Source organism: Etheostoma cragini, chromosome 21, assembly GCF_013103735.1.
Source record: "Etheostoma cragini isolate CJK2018 chromosome 21, CSU_Ecrag_1.0, whole genome shotgun sequence".
NCBI classification, from domain to species: Eukaryota; Metazoa; Chordata; class Actinopteri; order Perciformes; family Percidae; genus Etheostoma; species Etheostoma cragini.
In genome coordinates, this window is record NC_048427.1 from 2325003 (window position 1) to 2340794 (window position 15792).

Genomic DNA, 15792 nt, shown 5'->3' on the forward strand with positions numbered 1-15792 from the left:
GCCAATCTGGAACATAAATACAAAGAACCCCTCCCTCCTATTGGCTGGAGCTCGCCTCTGCTCCGCGGTCTCCTCCCCTATATTACCAAGGCAGTTGGAGACAACTAGCCTAGCTTCCGACGTTTTCTTTCATAGGAGCAAAGACTCTCCACAGCTATAATGAAGTTCGTTAGGTTTATAATGAAAAACGCCGCCTTGGCCAGCGTGCCGAAACAGATCGATCATTTCTCAAAGTTTTCTCCTTCACCGCTCTCCATGAAGCAATTTCTTGATTTCGGTGAGTGTTGAACCGCGTTCAGATGGGTTGGTAACGGAGGCTGTAGCTAACCACCACTGAGCTCTGTGGACAGGGACTCTTCGAGCTGTCTATACCTGATCAGAAAAGTACCACGATTCAGTCCCAGATTATTATCTATTACATAATTTGTCAAATGAATCACCTTCCGCTGTGTGGGGGGTTTGCCTGCAGCAGCACAGTGTTGCATCAGATCTGGAGCAAGCTCACTGGCTGCACTGTTTGGGTCCTGTGAACGACGCATTGAATGGCTCTTGCTAACAAATTACTAGTAGATTATATTTATATTCATAAAAATAAAGTCTTTCAGCAGCTTGCAAATCCTGCAAATTGTCCAGAGGAATGTGCTTATAAACAATGCAAATGTCCAGTTTTTACTAATAGGGATGGATTTAGTGGTTATTTACATGATCTATTCATTGTTTTCACTGATTAAATTAGTCGTTTGGTCGAAATGTTGGATAATATTAAAAAGAAATCCCATTATTTCCTTGACAGAATTGCCTTTTTTTCAGTATAGAAGTAAAGAAAATGTCATAATATTGTGGAAAATGGCCAACCAACAGTCCAAAACCCAAATCGGTTCAATATCATTTAAGTTGAAAGAGCTTCAGCTCTGGTAATTATTTCCTCTGTGCTCATTCAGGTTCCAGCAACGCCTGTGAGAAGACATCTTTTGTATTTCTGAGACAGGAGCTTCCTGTGAGACTGTCAAACATCATGAAGGAGATTAACCTGTTGCCGGACAAGCTGCTCACCACCCCCTCTGTGCAAACAGTGCAGAGCTGGTAAGTCAAACCAGGGAAGATGTATTCGTACTGTTGTGATCCAAATTACGTAACATATCAACTGTGGCTGGGGCATTGGGTCCCACAACAAGAGAACAAAACAAGTCTTTCAGCCTCTGTGGCTATTCATTAAAACCGTGTTTGACACCAGATCTCATCCCCTGACGAGTGAGACGTGGACAGTCATAGCTGCTGGCTTGTTTATGTCCATGTAGTAGGAATGGTCGCCAGTTGAAATCCTTCCAACTTACTCTGTGCAGGGTGGGGGGAGGATCCCGGCTCTGAACCTTGCCCTAGTTTCACTAGGGTTGTCACACTCATGCATGAGACTGACGTCACACTCTTGTTTTCAAGAGCTGCCTTTCCTTTCTTTCCTTTTGTGAGCAGTGACCTACGGCCAAAATACCCATAAACTTTCACTTCTGCAATTACTGCAGGCTCACCTAACTGTATAATGTGTTTACATGTGTCACTCAGAGTGGTTATAGATTATATAATTAAAACTTGTATTAGTTTTTAGTCTTTTAGTTTGGTTTTAAGTTTCATGGTTGTTTTAGGATTGCAGTTTTTTATTTAGGAATTTTAGGAATTGACTACTTTTAATTTAGCTATAGTTGTGAGGAAAGCCATTTATTTATCATAGCTGAAGAAGGCAGGATGAAAGAATGCATGACATTAAATAGGAATATGGGGTTTCATAGCAGCTGACATCCACTTTGTTGCATTCCTGCCGCTTTCTACAAGTAGTACTGTTTTATCAACAAGTCAAACAGAACAGGGCAAAGTGGTATACTGTAGCAACCACAGTGCAAGTGGAGGGAGGAAAGGAAGCTGATTTTACCTGCAATTCCATTTAGTTTCAGTTTGTGTTGTGTGTGTGCATTGTAGTTTTTATTAATTTATTAACGTTATTTTTTCTAGTTTTAGTCTTAGATTTTGTTAACTGTAATAACCCTGCTGTGGACATTTTCATGATTTGTTGTTGTTGTTGTTGTTGTTGTCAGGTACATCCAGAGTTTGATGGAGATCCTGGAATTCCTAGACAAGAATCCTGATGACTACAAAGTCCTGGGAGAGTAAGTTCCTAATTTTACTCAACAATCCCCCATTTATTTTGGAATGAGACACAGAAAGAGGGAGTGTGTCACTCACTGCTGGTACGTTTTTTTTATTTATTTTTTTACAAAGAACACTCCCTCACTCTTTAGGCTGTGTATTTATTTCACATCCTTGGGGGGGGGGGAGCAAGGTGCAGCTGCTGATATTACGATGTTCCTATGGTGCTTATTTCCCACACATGTCTTAATGTAGTCTGTTTTCCCAACCACTCTGTCCCTTTGAAAGTGATAAACCGAACTCATGACATCTGGATATCTTCATGTCCCTCCCAGGTTTGTCGACGCCTTGGTTACCATCAGAAACAGGCACAACGATGTGGTGCCTACTATGGCCGAGGGTATCATAGAATACAAGGAGGTCTTCCCCCAGGACCCAATGACCAACCAGAACATCCAATACTTTCTGGACCGCTTCTACATGAGCCGCATCTCTATTCGCATGCTCATAAACCAGCACAGTGAGTAACATTCCCATCTCCCTGGATCGTTGACATGCAACCAACGCAGCTAGAGATATCACGTTACGTTTTAAAACCTTCACACACATATGGACATGGTATGATCAACTTCTTCAAGATTTCTGAATTAAATTACACATTAGCCTTATTTTGTTTGGTCAAAAGTTGATATTCGTCTTGCATTGAATATTTTCATTCCAGACTCTGGTACATTTTTATTTTGTTGACATCCAGGGAGGAAAATAAGTCCCTAACCTGAAATAATCCTTCGAAACATGTCTCCTTACAAACTTTATTGTCAAATCAATTATGGTTTTTCATGTGGGATGCTTTTGTTTGCCTAGGGAGCAGTTTGAGTCGAGTTCACATCATACATGTTATACTTACACATGAACCATGCAGTGCAAAATGCTTGGGGTAAAATAGGGGGGTTGAAATTAATCATGGCAGTTATGGGTCGCAATGCGGACTAGGATGATTCTGCATTGATGCAGCGACAGATCATAATCGATTATTGCCTATTGGTTACTTATTGATTTTCCGGTCACTTTTTCGGTTTTGCCTTTTGTTGTTTTTTGCTTTGTTCAAACTCGGCTACATTCAGGAAGTGTCTTTTTTTTTTTTTATGCAGATGCAATAAAAAGGGGAGTTCATATATAAAATCTGTGACGACTTGAATTTGTTGTTGGAAACAATGTGTAGCCAGTCAGCACTAAATAATTTTATTGCTTTGATTTGAGTTTTTTTATTTTTATGACATCATCATAAGACACTCAAATACTTGAACAACAGATTGGCGGCCTCTGGATGATAACATGCTAGTTAGAGTTGTTTGCTCTCGTTGCTCGTGGAGTTCTCATCATCTGTCATGTGGGGAACAAAGATTATTGGTGCATGTCATGTTCTGATAGTGTAATCTTTCAAAACTGCTGCTGCATGATAGGAAAACCATTAGGTTGTGTATGAAAGGTCCCATGGCATGAAAGTTCACTTTATGAGGTTTTCTAACATTAATATACGTTCCCCCAGCCTGCCTATGGTCCCCCAGTGGCTAGAAATGGCGATAAGGGTAAAGCAAGCCCCGGGTGTCCTTCTCTGCCTTTGAGAAAATGAAAGCTCAGATGGGCCAATCTGGAATATAAGAGTACCCCCCCTGTCTCTGCTTTGCCAGCCCAGAGAATTTGGCCCACATATGAGAGAGAGAGAGAGAGAGAGAGAGATACCATGGCTTTCAAAAAAGCAAAGTGGCAGTTGGTCAAGGCCTCCCCCCTCCTTCTCAAAAGGTACCTACTCAGAAATGGCCCATACTAAGGAAAGTTCATCGTTGGACTGGCTCTAGTGGCTGTGATTCTGCACCAAGACTACATTTTTGGGATGAGACTTCAGATATTGTATCAGGGGACCACTAAGGCCTATATAAAAGCATCCAAAGAGTACCATGTCATAGGACCTTTCAACAAGTCAAATCGGTCAAAATGAACGCCGACAGCTCCACCGACAGACGACGTTACGGGACACACCGAACAGACTTGAGTCACCGACCTCGCCAGACTGTCAGACGGCCGATAATCGCGGTGATGTGTCAGCGCTTTAACAGAAGGTTTGCTGATCCCAGACCACCCCAGCTCCCTTCCTCCGGATCAGCAAACTTTCTGTTGGTGCCCTTACACAGGTTAGACGTTGGTGCCAAGGGATGGCGCAGGCAGAACTAGAGTTTCTACAGCTGCTCTCCTCCCAGCAAAGTAGTTCCGAGCAGCGGGGAGTGAGGCAGAGGGTCCTCGGGGTCTACAAGCCAGCTAACTCTGGTCTCATCAGGGGTCTGATAAACAGTAAATGCGTCAAATTTAGTGCCCCATCAACGCTGTTTCACAAATACTATAGTTGTCATATTTTACGGGACCCATGGTTTCCGTGGCCATCAAGGCTTTCTTGATATCAGTACCAAAACTTGTATCATGTTAGCAACATTTCAAAGGATCCCCTGCTCTAATTTTTGCTGAACTTGGTGTGTTGATGGTCCAATATTTACAGATAACACACTTTGTGCTTTCTCTTCTTCCTAATTTGGTTCTTTTGTTCTCTCCAGCTCTTATTTTTGACGGTACCCTCAACCCGGTCCACCCAAACACCATAGGGAGCATTGACCCTCACTGTCAAGTCGGAGATGTAGTCCAGGGTAAATACTAAAAATGCATTATAGTTCTGTTTTTGTTTTTTTGTATTGTGACCATGTGTTTGCAAAATATTTCCTTTTTTTTCTGTATTGTAACCATAATTTCTGACATCATTGTTGCTCATTTTTTGGTCAGATGCCTTCAACAGTGCCAAGATGCTATGTGAACAGTACTACCTGCGCTCCCCAGATCTGATACTACAGGAGATATGTGGTAAGCTTACTTTAATTTAATCTGGCAATTCAAAACCCGGTTTTCCCCCTAACGCCGACATTCCAAATGGCAAATATCCTCGTTGATTGTTCAGGGGATTTGAAAAGTGTGTGTACATACAGTATGAGTGTTTGTATGTAGATCGAACGTTCAGCCAGGTGGACCTGAGAGGCCTCTAATTATAGCACTGAAGCTCTGGTAAAGGCTGAATGAGCCCGGGCTGACTGCATCAGACAATATTGACACAGACCCTTTTCTCTCCATCCTCTCAAACTGTAAAACCGGAGCTTTGCAGAATAATTGCCTCAGATGGAAAACGTCCACGAGTGGTGAGGATAATGCATTTGAAATGAGGTGGAATGATTCATCTTTGTGTGTTTTTTGCAGTCAAGGAGAAGAACTATCCAATAAGCATCGAATACGTGCCCTCTCACCTTTATCACATGTTGTTTGAGCTCTTCAAGGTGTGACACATCCTACAGTTTTGAATTATAGACTGACAGATATTACAATGAAAAATACTTAAATATGTACTTTATAATGCTTTAAAATGACATTAAGATCTTGTATACTATGGCATTTTATTCTTTTTCGAAGAATGCTATGAGAGCCACCATTGAGACCCATGACAACAGCAACAACCTTCCACCCATTCAAGTCTTGGTGTCACTTGGAGATGAGGACATGTCCATCAAGGTGGGTAGCAAGTTACAGTACAGCTTCTTGAAATGGACAAACAATTGTGGTATTTTGGTAAATGTAGAAATTGAAAGAGGGACTTTTTGGATGCTGTCAAGTCTGTACAACACACAAGAAGTCTTTTTGGTGGGAACTTTGTTTTTGCATGTTCTGTCTGTTTGTCCCAGGAGATTCCTCCCGTAATGTTCACATTACTCACTAACAGCAGGCGGATTAGAGTTTAAGAATTTTCTGTGGGAGGGAATGGGAAAGTGTGTTTTCATGTTTGTAATCTAAGTGTGAACCAGCACAGTTTAATGATAATACCCTTTCAAGTTCCTCTTTTACATTGTTTTGTCACCCAAGTTCAAATCAGTGTGGTATTAAATTCATTATTGAATACAAAATGGGGTCAACCTCTGCTCTCACAGCTGAGAATACCACCCATTTCTTTGTTAGTGCTCTAGTCTGGCGTTGCCAGCCCTATCTCCAGACTATGATTGTGCCAAAATCTTTCTCTAAACCTGTTATGTGACGACTTCACCTTTTAATTAATCCTATGGCAGACCGCAAAGCTACTAAGCTCTGAGAAGATTGACTTCATGCCTTAATATCCATGTTGTTACCAGGACATGTTAATGCTTGTTGTGATACCTACACGTCAGTGATGTACCACACAATAAAAAAGGACTTAAAGCTGCACTAAACAACAGTTTATCCTATTTCAGTGTGTAAAATAAAAATAGACAAATCTACAGGTTATCACCGGACTCTGCAATTCCCCTTAGCTTAGTCCATATTAATATCTTTCAGCTCATTGTTTCGCTTTTACTTCTTACAACTGTGTTTGTACACTCTGAATGTACTGTACGTACCAGCAGGCAGCTGTTTTCAGCGGGAAAAAAGCTTAAATAAACCCACCGTGTGCTACTTGTTGAAGACCAAACACATGAGAGACAAAGTTAGTGAATAGCTGGTGAACGTAGTGGAGGATTTAACAGCTAAAGAGCAATGGTGGTATTCAGATCCTTTACTTTAGTAAAAGTGCTTATACCGCACTGTAAAAATACTCTGTTACAAGTAAAAGTTCTGCATTGAAAATGTTGATTAAGTAAAAGAATTAAGTAGATGCCATGTATTTAAGGACCTTAGTCATTTTCTCTCCTTTCTCACCACTTGGTATCCGCCTCTGTCTGTACAGGTGAGCGACAAGGGTGGCGGTGTCCCCTTTCGAAAGATCGAGAACCTTTTCAGCTACATGTACTCCACAGCTCCTGCTCCACACATCGGAGAGCGCACACGGCCTCCACTGGTAAGTAGAGATGCAAGTGGTGGCATTTCATTTATTAACTCAATTTCACTTACACATACTGAAAAACAAATGTCGTACCAAATACCTTTTGGTGTCATTTCTCTACTGCCTACAAGCATGTGGATCCTTATAGCCAGCCTCTAATTTAGACTAACTTTCCTATTTCAAGATGGAAATCCTGTTGTCATTTTTTTTTTCCTCTAATAATGAGTGTTACCAAAGAACAAAACCTCTTTCCAACCAAGTAGTACAGGAACGTAGTAACTAACTACTCTCCCCCTAAACCGTTTTTTTCCATTTGCATTCGCACTGGCCAAATGGCAATAGGAAGTGACCTTTTGTTATTATAACACAGCCATCTAACCACCACTCTGCGGAAAAGGGAAAAGACCCTGCCCTGAAGTAGGAGCTGAAAGAGTGACAGCCACTGCGGCACTTAATAATCCCCTAATTGGTCCAGTCGGAACACAAGAAAAAAAAAGGGTTCTAGGAACGTTAAGCTCTAGCTAGGAACTGCAAAAATCCCTCCGGTCGGACAGCGGCTAAAGCCTTCTGAAACCCTTGACGCCCTCTTTCTCTCTCCATGCAGGCTGGTTTTGGTTACGGTCTGCCCATTTCGCGCCTCTATGCCAAGTACTTCCAGGGCGACCTGCAGCTCTACTCCATGGAGGGCCACGGCACAGACGCTGTCATCTACCTGAAGGTGAGCCAGCATGTTGATCATACATGATACTTTGTTGGCAACACAGAGAAAACTGCCTTGTGCCATCACTCTTTTGTTTAACAGAAACATTCTGCAGAGAATGAGCCGGTGCGGGCGTGACAGGATTTTTGTAATTAAACCTGTCTTCTTGACCCTCCAGGCGCTGTCCACAGACTCCATCGAGAGGTTGCCGGTGTACAACAAAACTGCTCTGAAGAACTACAAAGTAATGCAAGAGGCCGACGACTGGTGTATACCCAGTAAAGAGCCCCTAGATCTGAGCATCCATAAGATGCCCAAATGAAAATGTGCGCTTCAAACCTACAGTACATACCATGAAGCCTTCAGTATTTCTGTCTTCATTTTCCCATGTCATCATCTGTCAAGGCAGATGTGGGCGCCAAACTTCTTTCTTCCACTGAAAGGTCCTCTCCAGAGTAAAGCAGACAGAGTGCCCTCTTATTGTTTAGTCTGGCTTTAGCCTGTTGTTCCATTTGGGTTCATCGTGGAAAAAAAAAAACAGCAACTAGCTGAGTACATGTTGCATCACATGCAGGTCGAGACAGAGGCAGCACCCGGCATGTTATCGGTGTGGTGAAAAAAAGTGGGAATGTGAGTGGATGGGATGCAAAGTAACAGGAGGTTTTAAATATTGCAGGTTAAGACCCTAAATATGCAGCAAAGCAATTGCAGCTGGCGTTTGAGGAGCGACATATGGAGGTATACAGTTGAACAGGGAGAGACCTGTTGTTGAACAACTGGAAGAGATCCTCTTGTAGGAAATGTCACCCAAGACTTATTGTAGCATCTTCACCCAAAGGCTCCTTTCATTGAAATGCTTGAAAGAATCTTTAATATTACTAATATTGAACCTTGTTAAAATTTTAAGTACTGTTTGAACAGACTTGAACAACTGAATGACTTTTAAGTTGAGTGGTGGCTTTCTGATATTTGATTTTGATATTTCATGCTTACAGGTTTAATCTGTATTCACGTTGACTGGTAAGATACTGTGTTATCTTTTATCTTAACATTATTTTTTTTGGACCATGCTGAATGTAATCCGCTCTTTTCTGTGCATTAAATTGTAGTAATGACAGAGATTATTACATAGGGCCCATAGTTCTGGTATACCAGGTTTTACAGCCTCCAGAAGATTTGTCATGCTTTTGTTTTGGAGGTTTGATGCTTTTAGCAGATTTCAATAGAGGCTTGCTTATTAAACCCCAGAAGGCAGTGCATGTTGTGTTTGAGTTCTCAATTATTGGATCTCAATCTGTGATCCAATGAAGCAAGGACAGTCTCAGATTGCTTATTACACTGTGCCATATGAGGAAAGAGTGTCCTGTGACCATATGTGTTTTGATCTTAACCATGCAGTAAGTTAAAGGTTATTTTTATAGCTACACTTGTTATGACTGAAATGTTTGTACAAAGTGTGAATACAATATAATTAATAATAATAAAGACCATCTTAAGTACAAAAGCTTCTCCTGTGTTTTGTTTTATCCTGCGTACGGCGTGTTAGAGTAGACTACAGTTGATCAGGTGATTGATCATTTCAGTCAGTGGGGGATCCCTGTGGGGTTCAGCTGTGTGGGATGAAAATGGAGAAAAAAGTGGAGATGTTTTACATCAATAGAAACATCAGTTTTGAACAAGGACAAATAGACTTTTTAATGCGGTTTGCTCACCTGATCTTACTGTATTTATTCAGGGAATTGTTGAAGTTGTTTGCTTTTAATGTCATTTCATGTGAGTCTTTCATTGCTGTAATTTTTAATTTATTTTTTATGTGGTCTCCTAGTCTGTGTCTCCAGTGCCGCAGGAAATTCTGCCGGATTCATGTCTTTTCGCTGATGTCCGTTTCTTTCTGCTTTCTTTGTGTTGGAATGTTAAACTCCGGGGGATTAATGAGGACTGTTAACTGCTCCTCAGATCTCTGCAGGGTAAATCCAGACAGCTAGCTAGACTGCCTGCTGGACCCGTCCGTGCGCACGGACTCGCACGGACCCGCACGGACCCGCTTCACCTTATCTAACTGAGCTTATTACATCATATAGGTCGTCACACACTCTCCGCTCCCCTGATGCTGGTCTCCTGGTCCTTCCCCTAGTAAACTTAAAATCAGCTGGTTATGGAGGATTCTCTTACCGAGCCCCTCATCCGCGGACTGGCCTCCCACTGCATGTTAAAGAAGCTGTGTCGGAATTCTAAACTCTGGTGGATTTCTGAGGACTATGGTTAACTGATCCTCAAATCTCTGCAGGGTAAATCCAGACAGCTAGCTGGACTATCTGTCCAATCTGAGGTTTCTGTTGCACGACTAACAACTTTAAAATGTACATGTTCCACCAAAACAAGTTCTATCCCGAGGCGATTTATCAGCGGCTCTGTACGGAGCTTAGTGCCGCCCATGACGATTGTGATTGGTGTAAAGAAAGGCCACTAAACCAGAGCACGGTTTTCTCCCATCCTGGAGAGCTGTGTGGACTAGCCAGACCCTCCTTTGCGGTGCTGTGGAGGAAGGTCTGGCAAAGCGAGACTAGTGAGCCCCTAAACAAAGACAATTTTCTATTATTTTGTGCTAGTCAACAAATCTTTTTGAATGTTACGTCACTGTCACTGGATCTGTTCTGAAGCTGGTGATGAGTTCAGCAACTCTACCCTGCAGTCATCAGACCTCCAGGCTCTAAAAAAGTCTTACCACTGAAAGATTCATGAAGCTCCCACCCTGCTTGTGTTACGGCACTTTTGTGCCAGCAAATGACGAGCTGGATCTCACTTCTAAAACTTTCCTCTTTTGGCCCACAGCCCAATAAGACAGAGGTCACCATGGGGAGACAGAGACGTCTCCGGGGTTGTTTGCAATCAGGGAAATGTGAGGCTCGTGCAGCTAAATGGGGAGAGCCTATACAGAGTTCTAATAATAGATAACTAGCTTCTGTTCCCTTTTTGTGTCTCATATGTACACTATATGGAGAGAGAAAGATGTTAGCATGTTAGTTATGGCAGTGAAAAAAAAGTAATATACTTTTTAGGTACTTGTAATACATTTTCTACACTTCATACACGTACTTACTGTCTAGCACTTTCTGCGTATACGTACTTAGCAGCCCTGTGTGTGTGTGTGTGTGTGTGTGTGTGTGTGTGTTCTTGTTTAACTACATTTGTGGGTTCCAAAAACCAGGAGTTAAGTATAAGTTTGGGGTCCAGACCGCTTTGGGGGCCAAAATGCTGGACCCCACAATTTAGTTGAGATGGTTAAGGGTAGGGTAAGGGGCTAGGGAATGCATTATGTCAATGACGGATCCCCACAAAGGTGTGTGTGTGTGTGTGTGTGTAATAATGTATGTGTTTTGCTGTGCTTTCATGTTTGTTAAATGAAAAGTTCTCAAAATGATTTTGTTTTAAACTACCCTACAGTTGAAATGAGCTACACCTAAACCTGCTACAACATTAAAATGCTTCTTGATTAATAATTCCTTATATAATAATATAGCATATGAAAGACATGACGTTCTGAAAGGGAGCTGTTTGCATAATCAGTACTTTTTCATAAACTTTAGTACATTTTACCTACTTTAAGGCAAAGTTTTAGTGCAGAACTTTTAATTTTTCATTGGGGTTTTGCTGTTTTATTTTTTTATTTTATCTTATCACTTAAGTAAAGTTTCAGAATACTTCTGCCACCACTGAGCAATGATATCCTAAGCTGATACTCTTAAAGGGAATGTTCAGAAGGATCAACCAAACACTGCATCTGGCTTGAATTTAACTTGATTTAGACCTTATCTCTTAAACCCAACTCCTTTCCTTCTTTAAATTAGAAAATCTGTTCAGATGTCCCCTGACACTCATTTTACAGTCACTCCTCAGTTTCTACCTGGAGCTCCTAGGGGCCAACGGCAGCTGATCTAAACACAGAAAACGGACGAGGATGTTTACCCCCACGCCGGCACAGCTACATCGAGGAGTGGAAAGAATCCAACAGTGCCCTTCTTCTTATCTCAGCTTATACAAACAAAAGGCTGATAATAAACTCTCCATAGCAACAGGAACAACTGTAACTGCAGTACCGAGGCAGGAACATCATGTCCACTATCTAGAAGCCAGAAGTAGTAGTACCAAGTAGTAGTAGTGTGAATGGAAATCCTTCTGTGACCTTTGGCCTGGTGCTCTTACTCACACTGACCATCACAACCTGCCAACATAGGAGCTGCACACAGAGACCGTGCTCCTGGGGGGGGGGGGGGGGGGGGGGGGGGGGGGGGGGGGGGGGGGGGGGGGGGGGGGGGGGGGGACCAGGGACCAGGGACCAGGGAGGGGCAATCATATTTCAAGCTCTTAAGAACTACTGTCTTTTCCAGTGAAGAACTACTGGATGATCGTAGTGTTGGGCTTGGTTTGATTAGTTCGCACTAATACGTGTGAGCAGTATAAGTAGTCGTTAGATAACTCTGGTCTATGAGCAGTATTTGCTGTGTTTTGTTTGGGTCCATGTCAGTGAAAGAACAGGGCAAAAATAGCACCTGGATTTAATGATATCCTCGGCTTGCTGTGATCTCAGAGTTCAAAGAGAAACTCATTAAGATCTTGTCTAGTTTCTTCTGTAAAATCACTGGTTTGCCTCTAATTTAAAAGACTGATTTACTCTCTACTACTTATGTAATGTTAATTTGGATGATAGATTCTGTTCAGCATGATCCGCAGCCCTCACACAAATGCTGGTTTGAGCGTTTTCACACTTCATCCATCTGTGGTGAGTGTGTAGTAACTGTACGGACAAAAGAACAACTCTTACAGTACTACCACTCCATGCGGACCACACAGACTCAAAACCTGTCTACATTTGCAGCTGGTCTGTAAAAAGAAACCCCCTAAAGTGAGAGTGATAGCTGCTGTACATTCTCCTTTGAGCTTTTACTTTCTCACGTACTGATGTAACCACTGTATGTAAGGTCGAATTCGGACTGTGGTTGAGTTTTTTGGCATGCTGATATAAAGAACGATAACATGATTGGAAGGTCTCCAGTATTTGAAAAGGCGATTTAGCCATATTTAATCTGATTTCTCATGTAATGATTTATTAATTTCCCAGCACTTGCATGGCCTCTATCCTCAACAGGCTTTGGTCCAAACAGCAAACTGTTGACTGCATAGTACAAGGTGCACTTATATTTATTGTAGTCTCTTAATATCACAGGTACTACAGACATCGCCTGCTTCTTATAGTTGAAATTGGATGTAAGGTAGGACTACTAGCCAGTCAGAAGCAGAGTATGAGGGCGTGCAACACTGGCAGCCAGGCGAGCATTAGAACGTGTGTTACAAAGTGACGCAAAATGACGCATGTTTGTCAGAGAAGTAAAGGCTTGACTACTTCAGAGCTGTTTGGAGCCGTTTGTGAACAGTGTTTTCTGTTGGAGATGGTAAGGCTCTTTAGGGGGGAGGGGGGACTTTATGCTTTTTAACTTTCACTTTGTAAACCTTTTACATGCACATAAAAGATATGTAACACAATAAAGGTAGGGGGAATGCCTAAAAGCATGACCTGAGCACTTTAAATGATTCATGAGCATGAGAGTGGAATAAACACTTGAAAATGCATTACAACTCTCAATAAAAAAATAGTGCGGATGATCCAAATAATATTTTTATTTAAATAGAAAAACCAAGATCACAAATCACAACTGCATGAAATCAGGTTGATACAAACAAACACAGAAACAAACACAGAACCTATTGACTTAAACAATATCACTTATTCCTGCTCACAAATGGATGTGATTTTTCTTTTTGTCTTTAATGCACCTGGATTCATTAACAGTTCCTTAGTCCACACTGACTATGTTGTACATTCAACCCAAAGCAGACCAAATAGGGTTCACTATTTAGATTAATGAGATTACAGTGGTTGCATAGGTTTACACACCCATGTTAAAGTTGATTAAAAAGAGGAATAAAAAACAGCTTTTGGAAATTGATCTTAATGCCATAAGTATACACACCCCTATGTTAAAGTCCCATAGAGGCAGGCACATTTTTATTTTTAAAGGCCAGTTATTTCATGGATCCCTGATAGTATGCATCCTGATAAAATTCCCTTGGCCTTTGGAATTAAAATAATCTGCCTGCCTCTATGGGAATTTGACGTAGGGGTGTGTAAACTAAGGCGAAAGAAATCATCTTTAAAAAAAGTGTTCCCTTCATACATAGCACATATTTATTTCCTAGTCCTTTTACTTTTCCTATTTCTCGCATGACATTCCATCTACTTTTTATTTTTCATTTACAGTAAACAATTTTATATTAGAATTACACATATCATTACAGTAAAAATATAAACTTCTCTGCTGAACATAATTCATTCGCATGAAAAAAAATTCCCCAGGCCTCTGTACCTGAATTACACGTTCTTCCAAAAATGTGCAGATTATTCATGCAGTCATTTTATGAGATTATATAATGAGTAAGTGAGAAATCATTTTTTCATAACTATTGTGCAACTGTTGTCCCCAGATGGTTGTCTGAGCTGTGGCTGTGTTTGTAACGCTGTCATCTTGGCTGCTCACAGAGCACAAAATCTGCTTTGTTCACGGATGATACCAGGCCAGAAGGCAGATGGAAGTTAAAAATTCATCCATCGTGCAAGTTAAGTTTTCCTTTTCCCAGATGTTGTTTAGCAGACAGAACTGAGCTGAGCTTTTGTCCCACTAAACGTATAAAGAGAATAGAAGATTACATTATATTAAAGACAATTACAAAGTTGTGTGAGAGAGTCAAATTTGGTTTGATATGCATGTTTGCATCATAATATTATACTCTTTCTGTCATCTGATCAGTTAAATAATTGATTAATAATCAACTATTTTGAAAAAAGGTCATTTTCAAGGAATTCTATAAAACATTCTCTGGTTCCAGTTTCTGAAATGTAAAGATTTGCTGCTTTTCTTTGTCTTATGCGTTCAGAAACTTCATATCTTTGGGTTTAGGCCTGTCAGTTGGCCAAAGGATCACATTTGAAGACACAATTTTGCACTTATGATTGCCATTTTTCAATATTCTCTGACATTTTATTGTCAGCAACATTGTTGCTAGTTTCAGCAAAACAGAGTGACTGACTTCTGCACAACACAACTGATGGTCCCAACTCCATTAATAAGGCAAGAAATTCCAATAATTAACCCTGACAAGGCCCACCTGGGAAGTGAAAACCATTCCAGGTGACTACCTCATGAAGCTCACTGAGACAACACCAAGGGTTTGCAGCGCTATCAAAAAAGCAAAGGGGGGGTACTTTTAAAAAAAGTAGAAAATAGGACATGTTTTCAGTTATTTCACACTTTTTTGTCAAGTACATATTTCCACGTGTTCATTCATAGTTTCGATGCCTTCAGTGATACTCTACAATGTAAATAGTCATGAAAATAAAGGAAACGCATTGAATGAGAAGGTGTGTCCAAGCCCCTGTACTGTGTCTATCTATCTATCAACTAACAATATCTATCTATCTATCTATCTATCTATCTATCTATCTATCTATCTATCTATCTATCTATCTATCTATCTATCTATCTATCTATCAATAATTTATATCTATCTATCAACTAACACTATCTATCTATTTATCTATCTATCTATCTCTCTATCTATCTGAAAAGGCACTTGCCTGTGTTTTACACCAGATGGGGCACTAACATCAGTGTAAGCCTGCCGGGTAGCTGGTGGCAGTCTGTTCTCGGTGTTCAGCTTCTTGTACAGGAGCTTTTTAAACAGGAGGCCTCATTCCCAGTCAACATGGGCAGGTCAAAGAACGCGTTACACACCTGCTAGGTCAACTGATAACAGTTCCCACTCAGTAGGTTGAAATGAGAAATCTGCAGTCTAAGCCATAACTGCCATTCATCCCCCATTGAGAAAATTCTGTGGAGGTCTATTCTTTCCTTTTATGGTAACAGAGGGCATCATAAACGTCAGGCCAAAACATGACGTTTTTTTTCTGCGAGTGTTTCAGAAGTTAGAGGTGGCCCCGTCATCGCTGAAATATGTA

The 15792-nt window shown here is 41.1% G+C and overlaps 1 protein-coding gene across 1 annotated transcript; it reads left to right on the forward strand.

Annotated features, from left to right (window-relative positions):
* The first annotated feature begins 52 nt into the window (after positions 1-52).
* Positions 53-8221, forward strand: pdk2a (pyruvate dehydrogenase kinase 2a). Its single transcript, XM_034859671.1, has 11 exons — positions 53-277; positions 942-1083; positions 2088-2159; positions 2475-2659; positions 4746-4835; positions 4969-5046; positions 5434-5510; positions 5644-5742; positions 6926-7036; positions 7626-7739; positions 7900-8221. Exons 1-11 carry the CDS (start codon positions 160-162, stop codon positions 8041-8043), a joined length of 1230 nt encoding a protein of 409 aa, XP_034715562.1. The 5' UTR covers positions 53-159; the 3' UTR covers positions 8044-8221.
* Positions 8222-15792: the final 7571 nt, after the last annotated feature.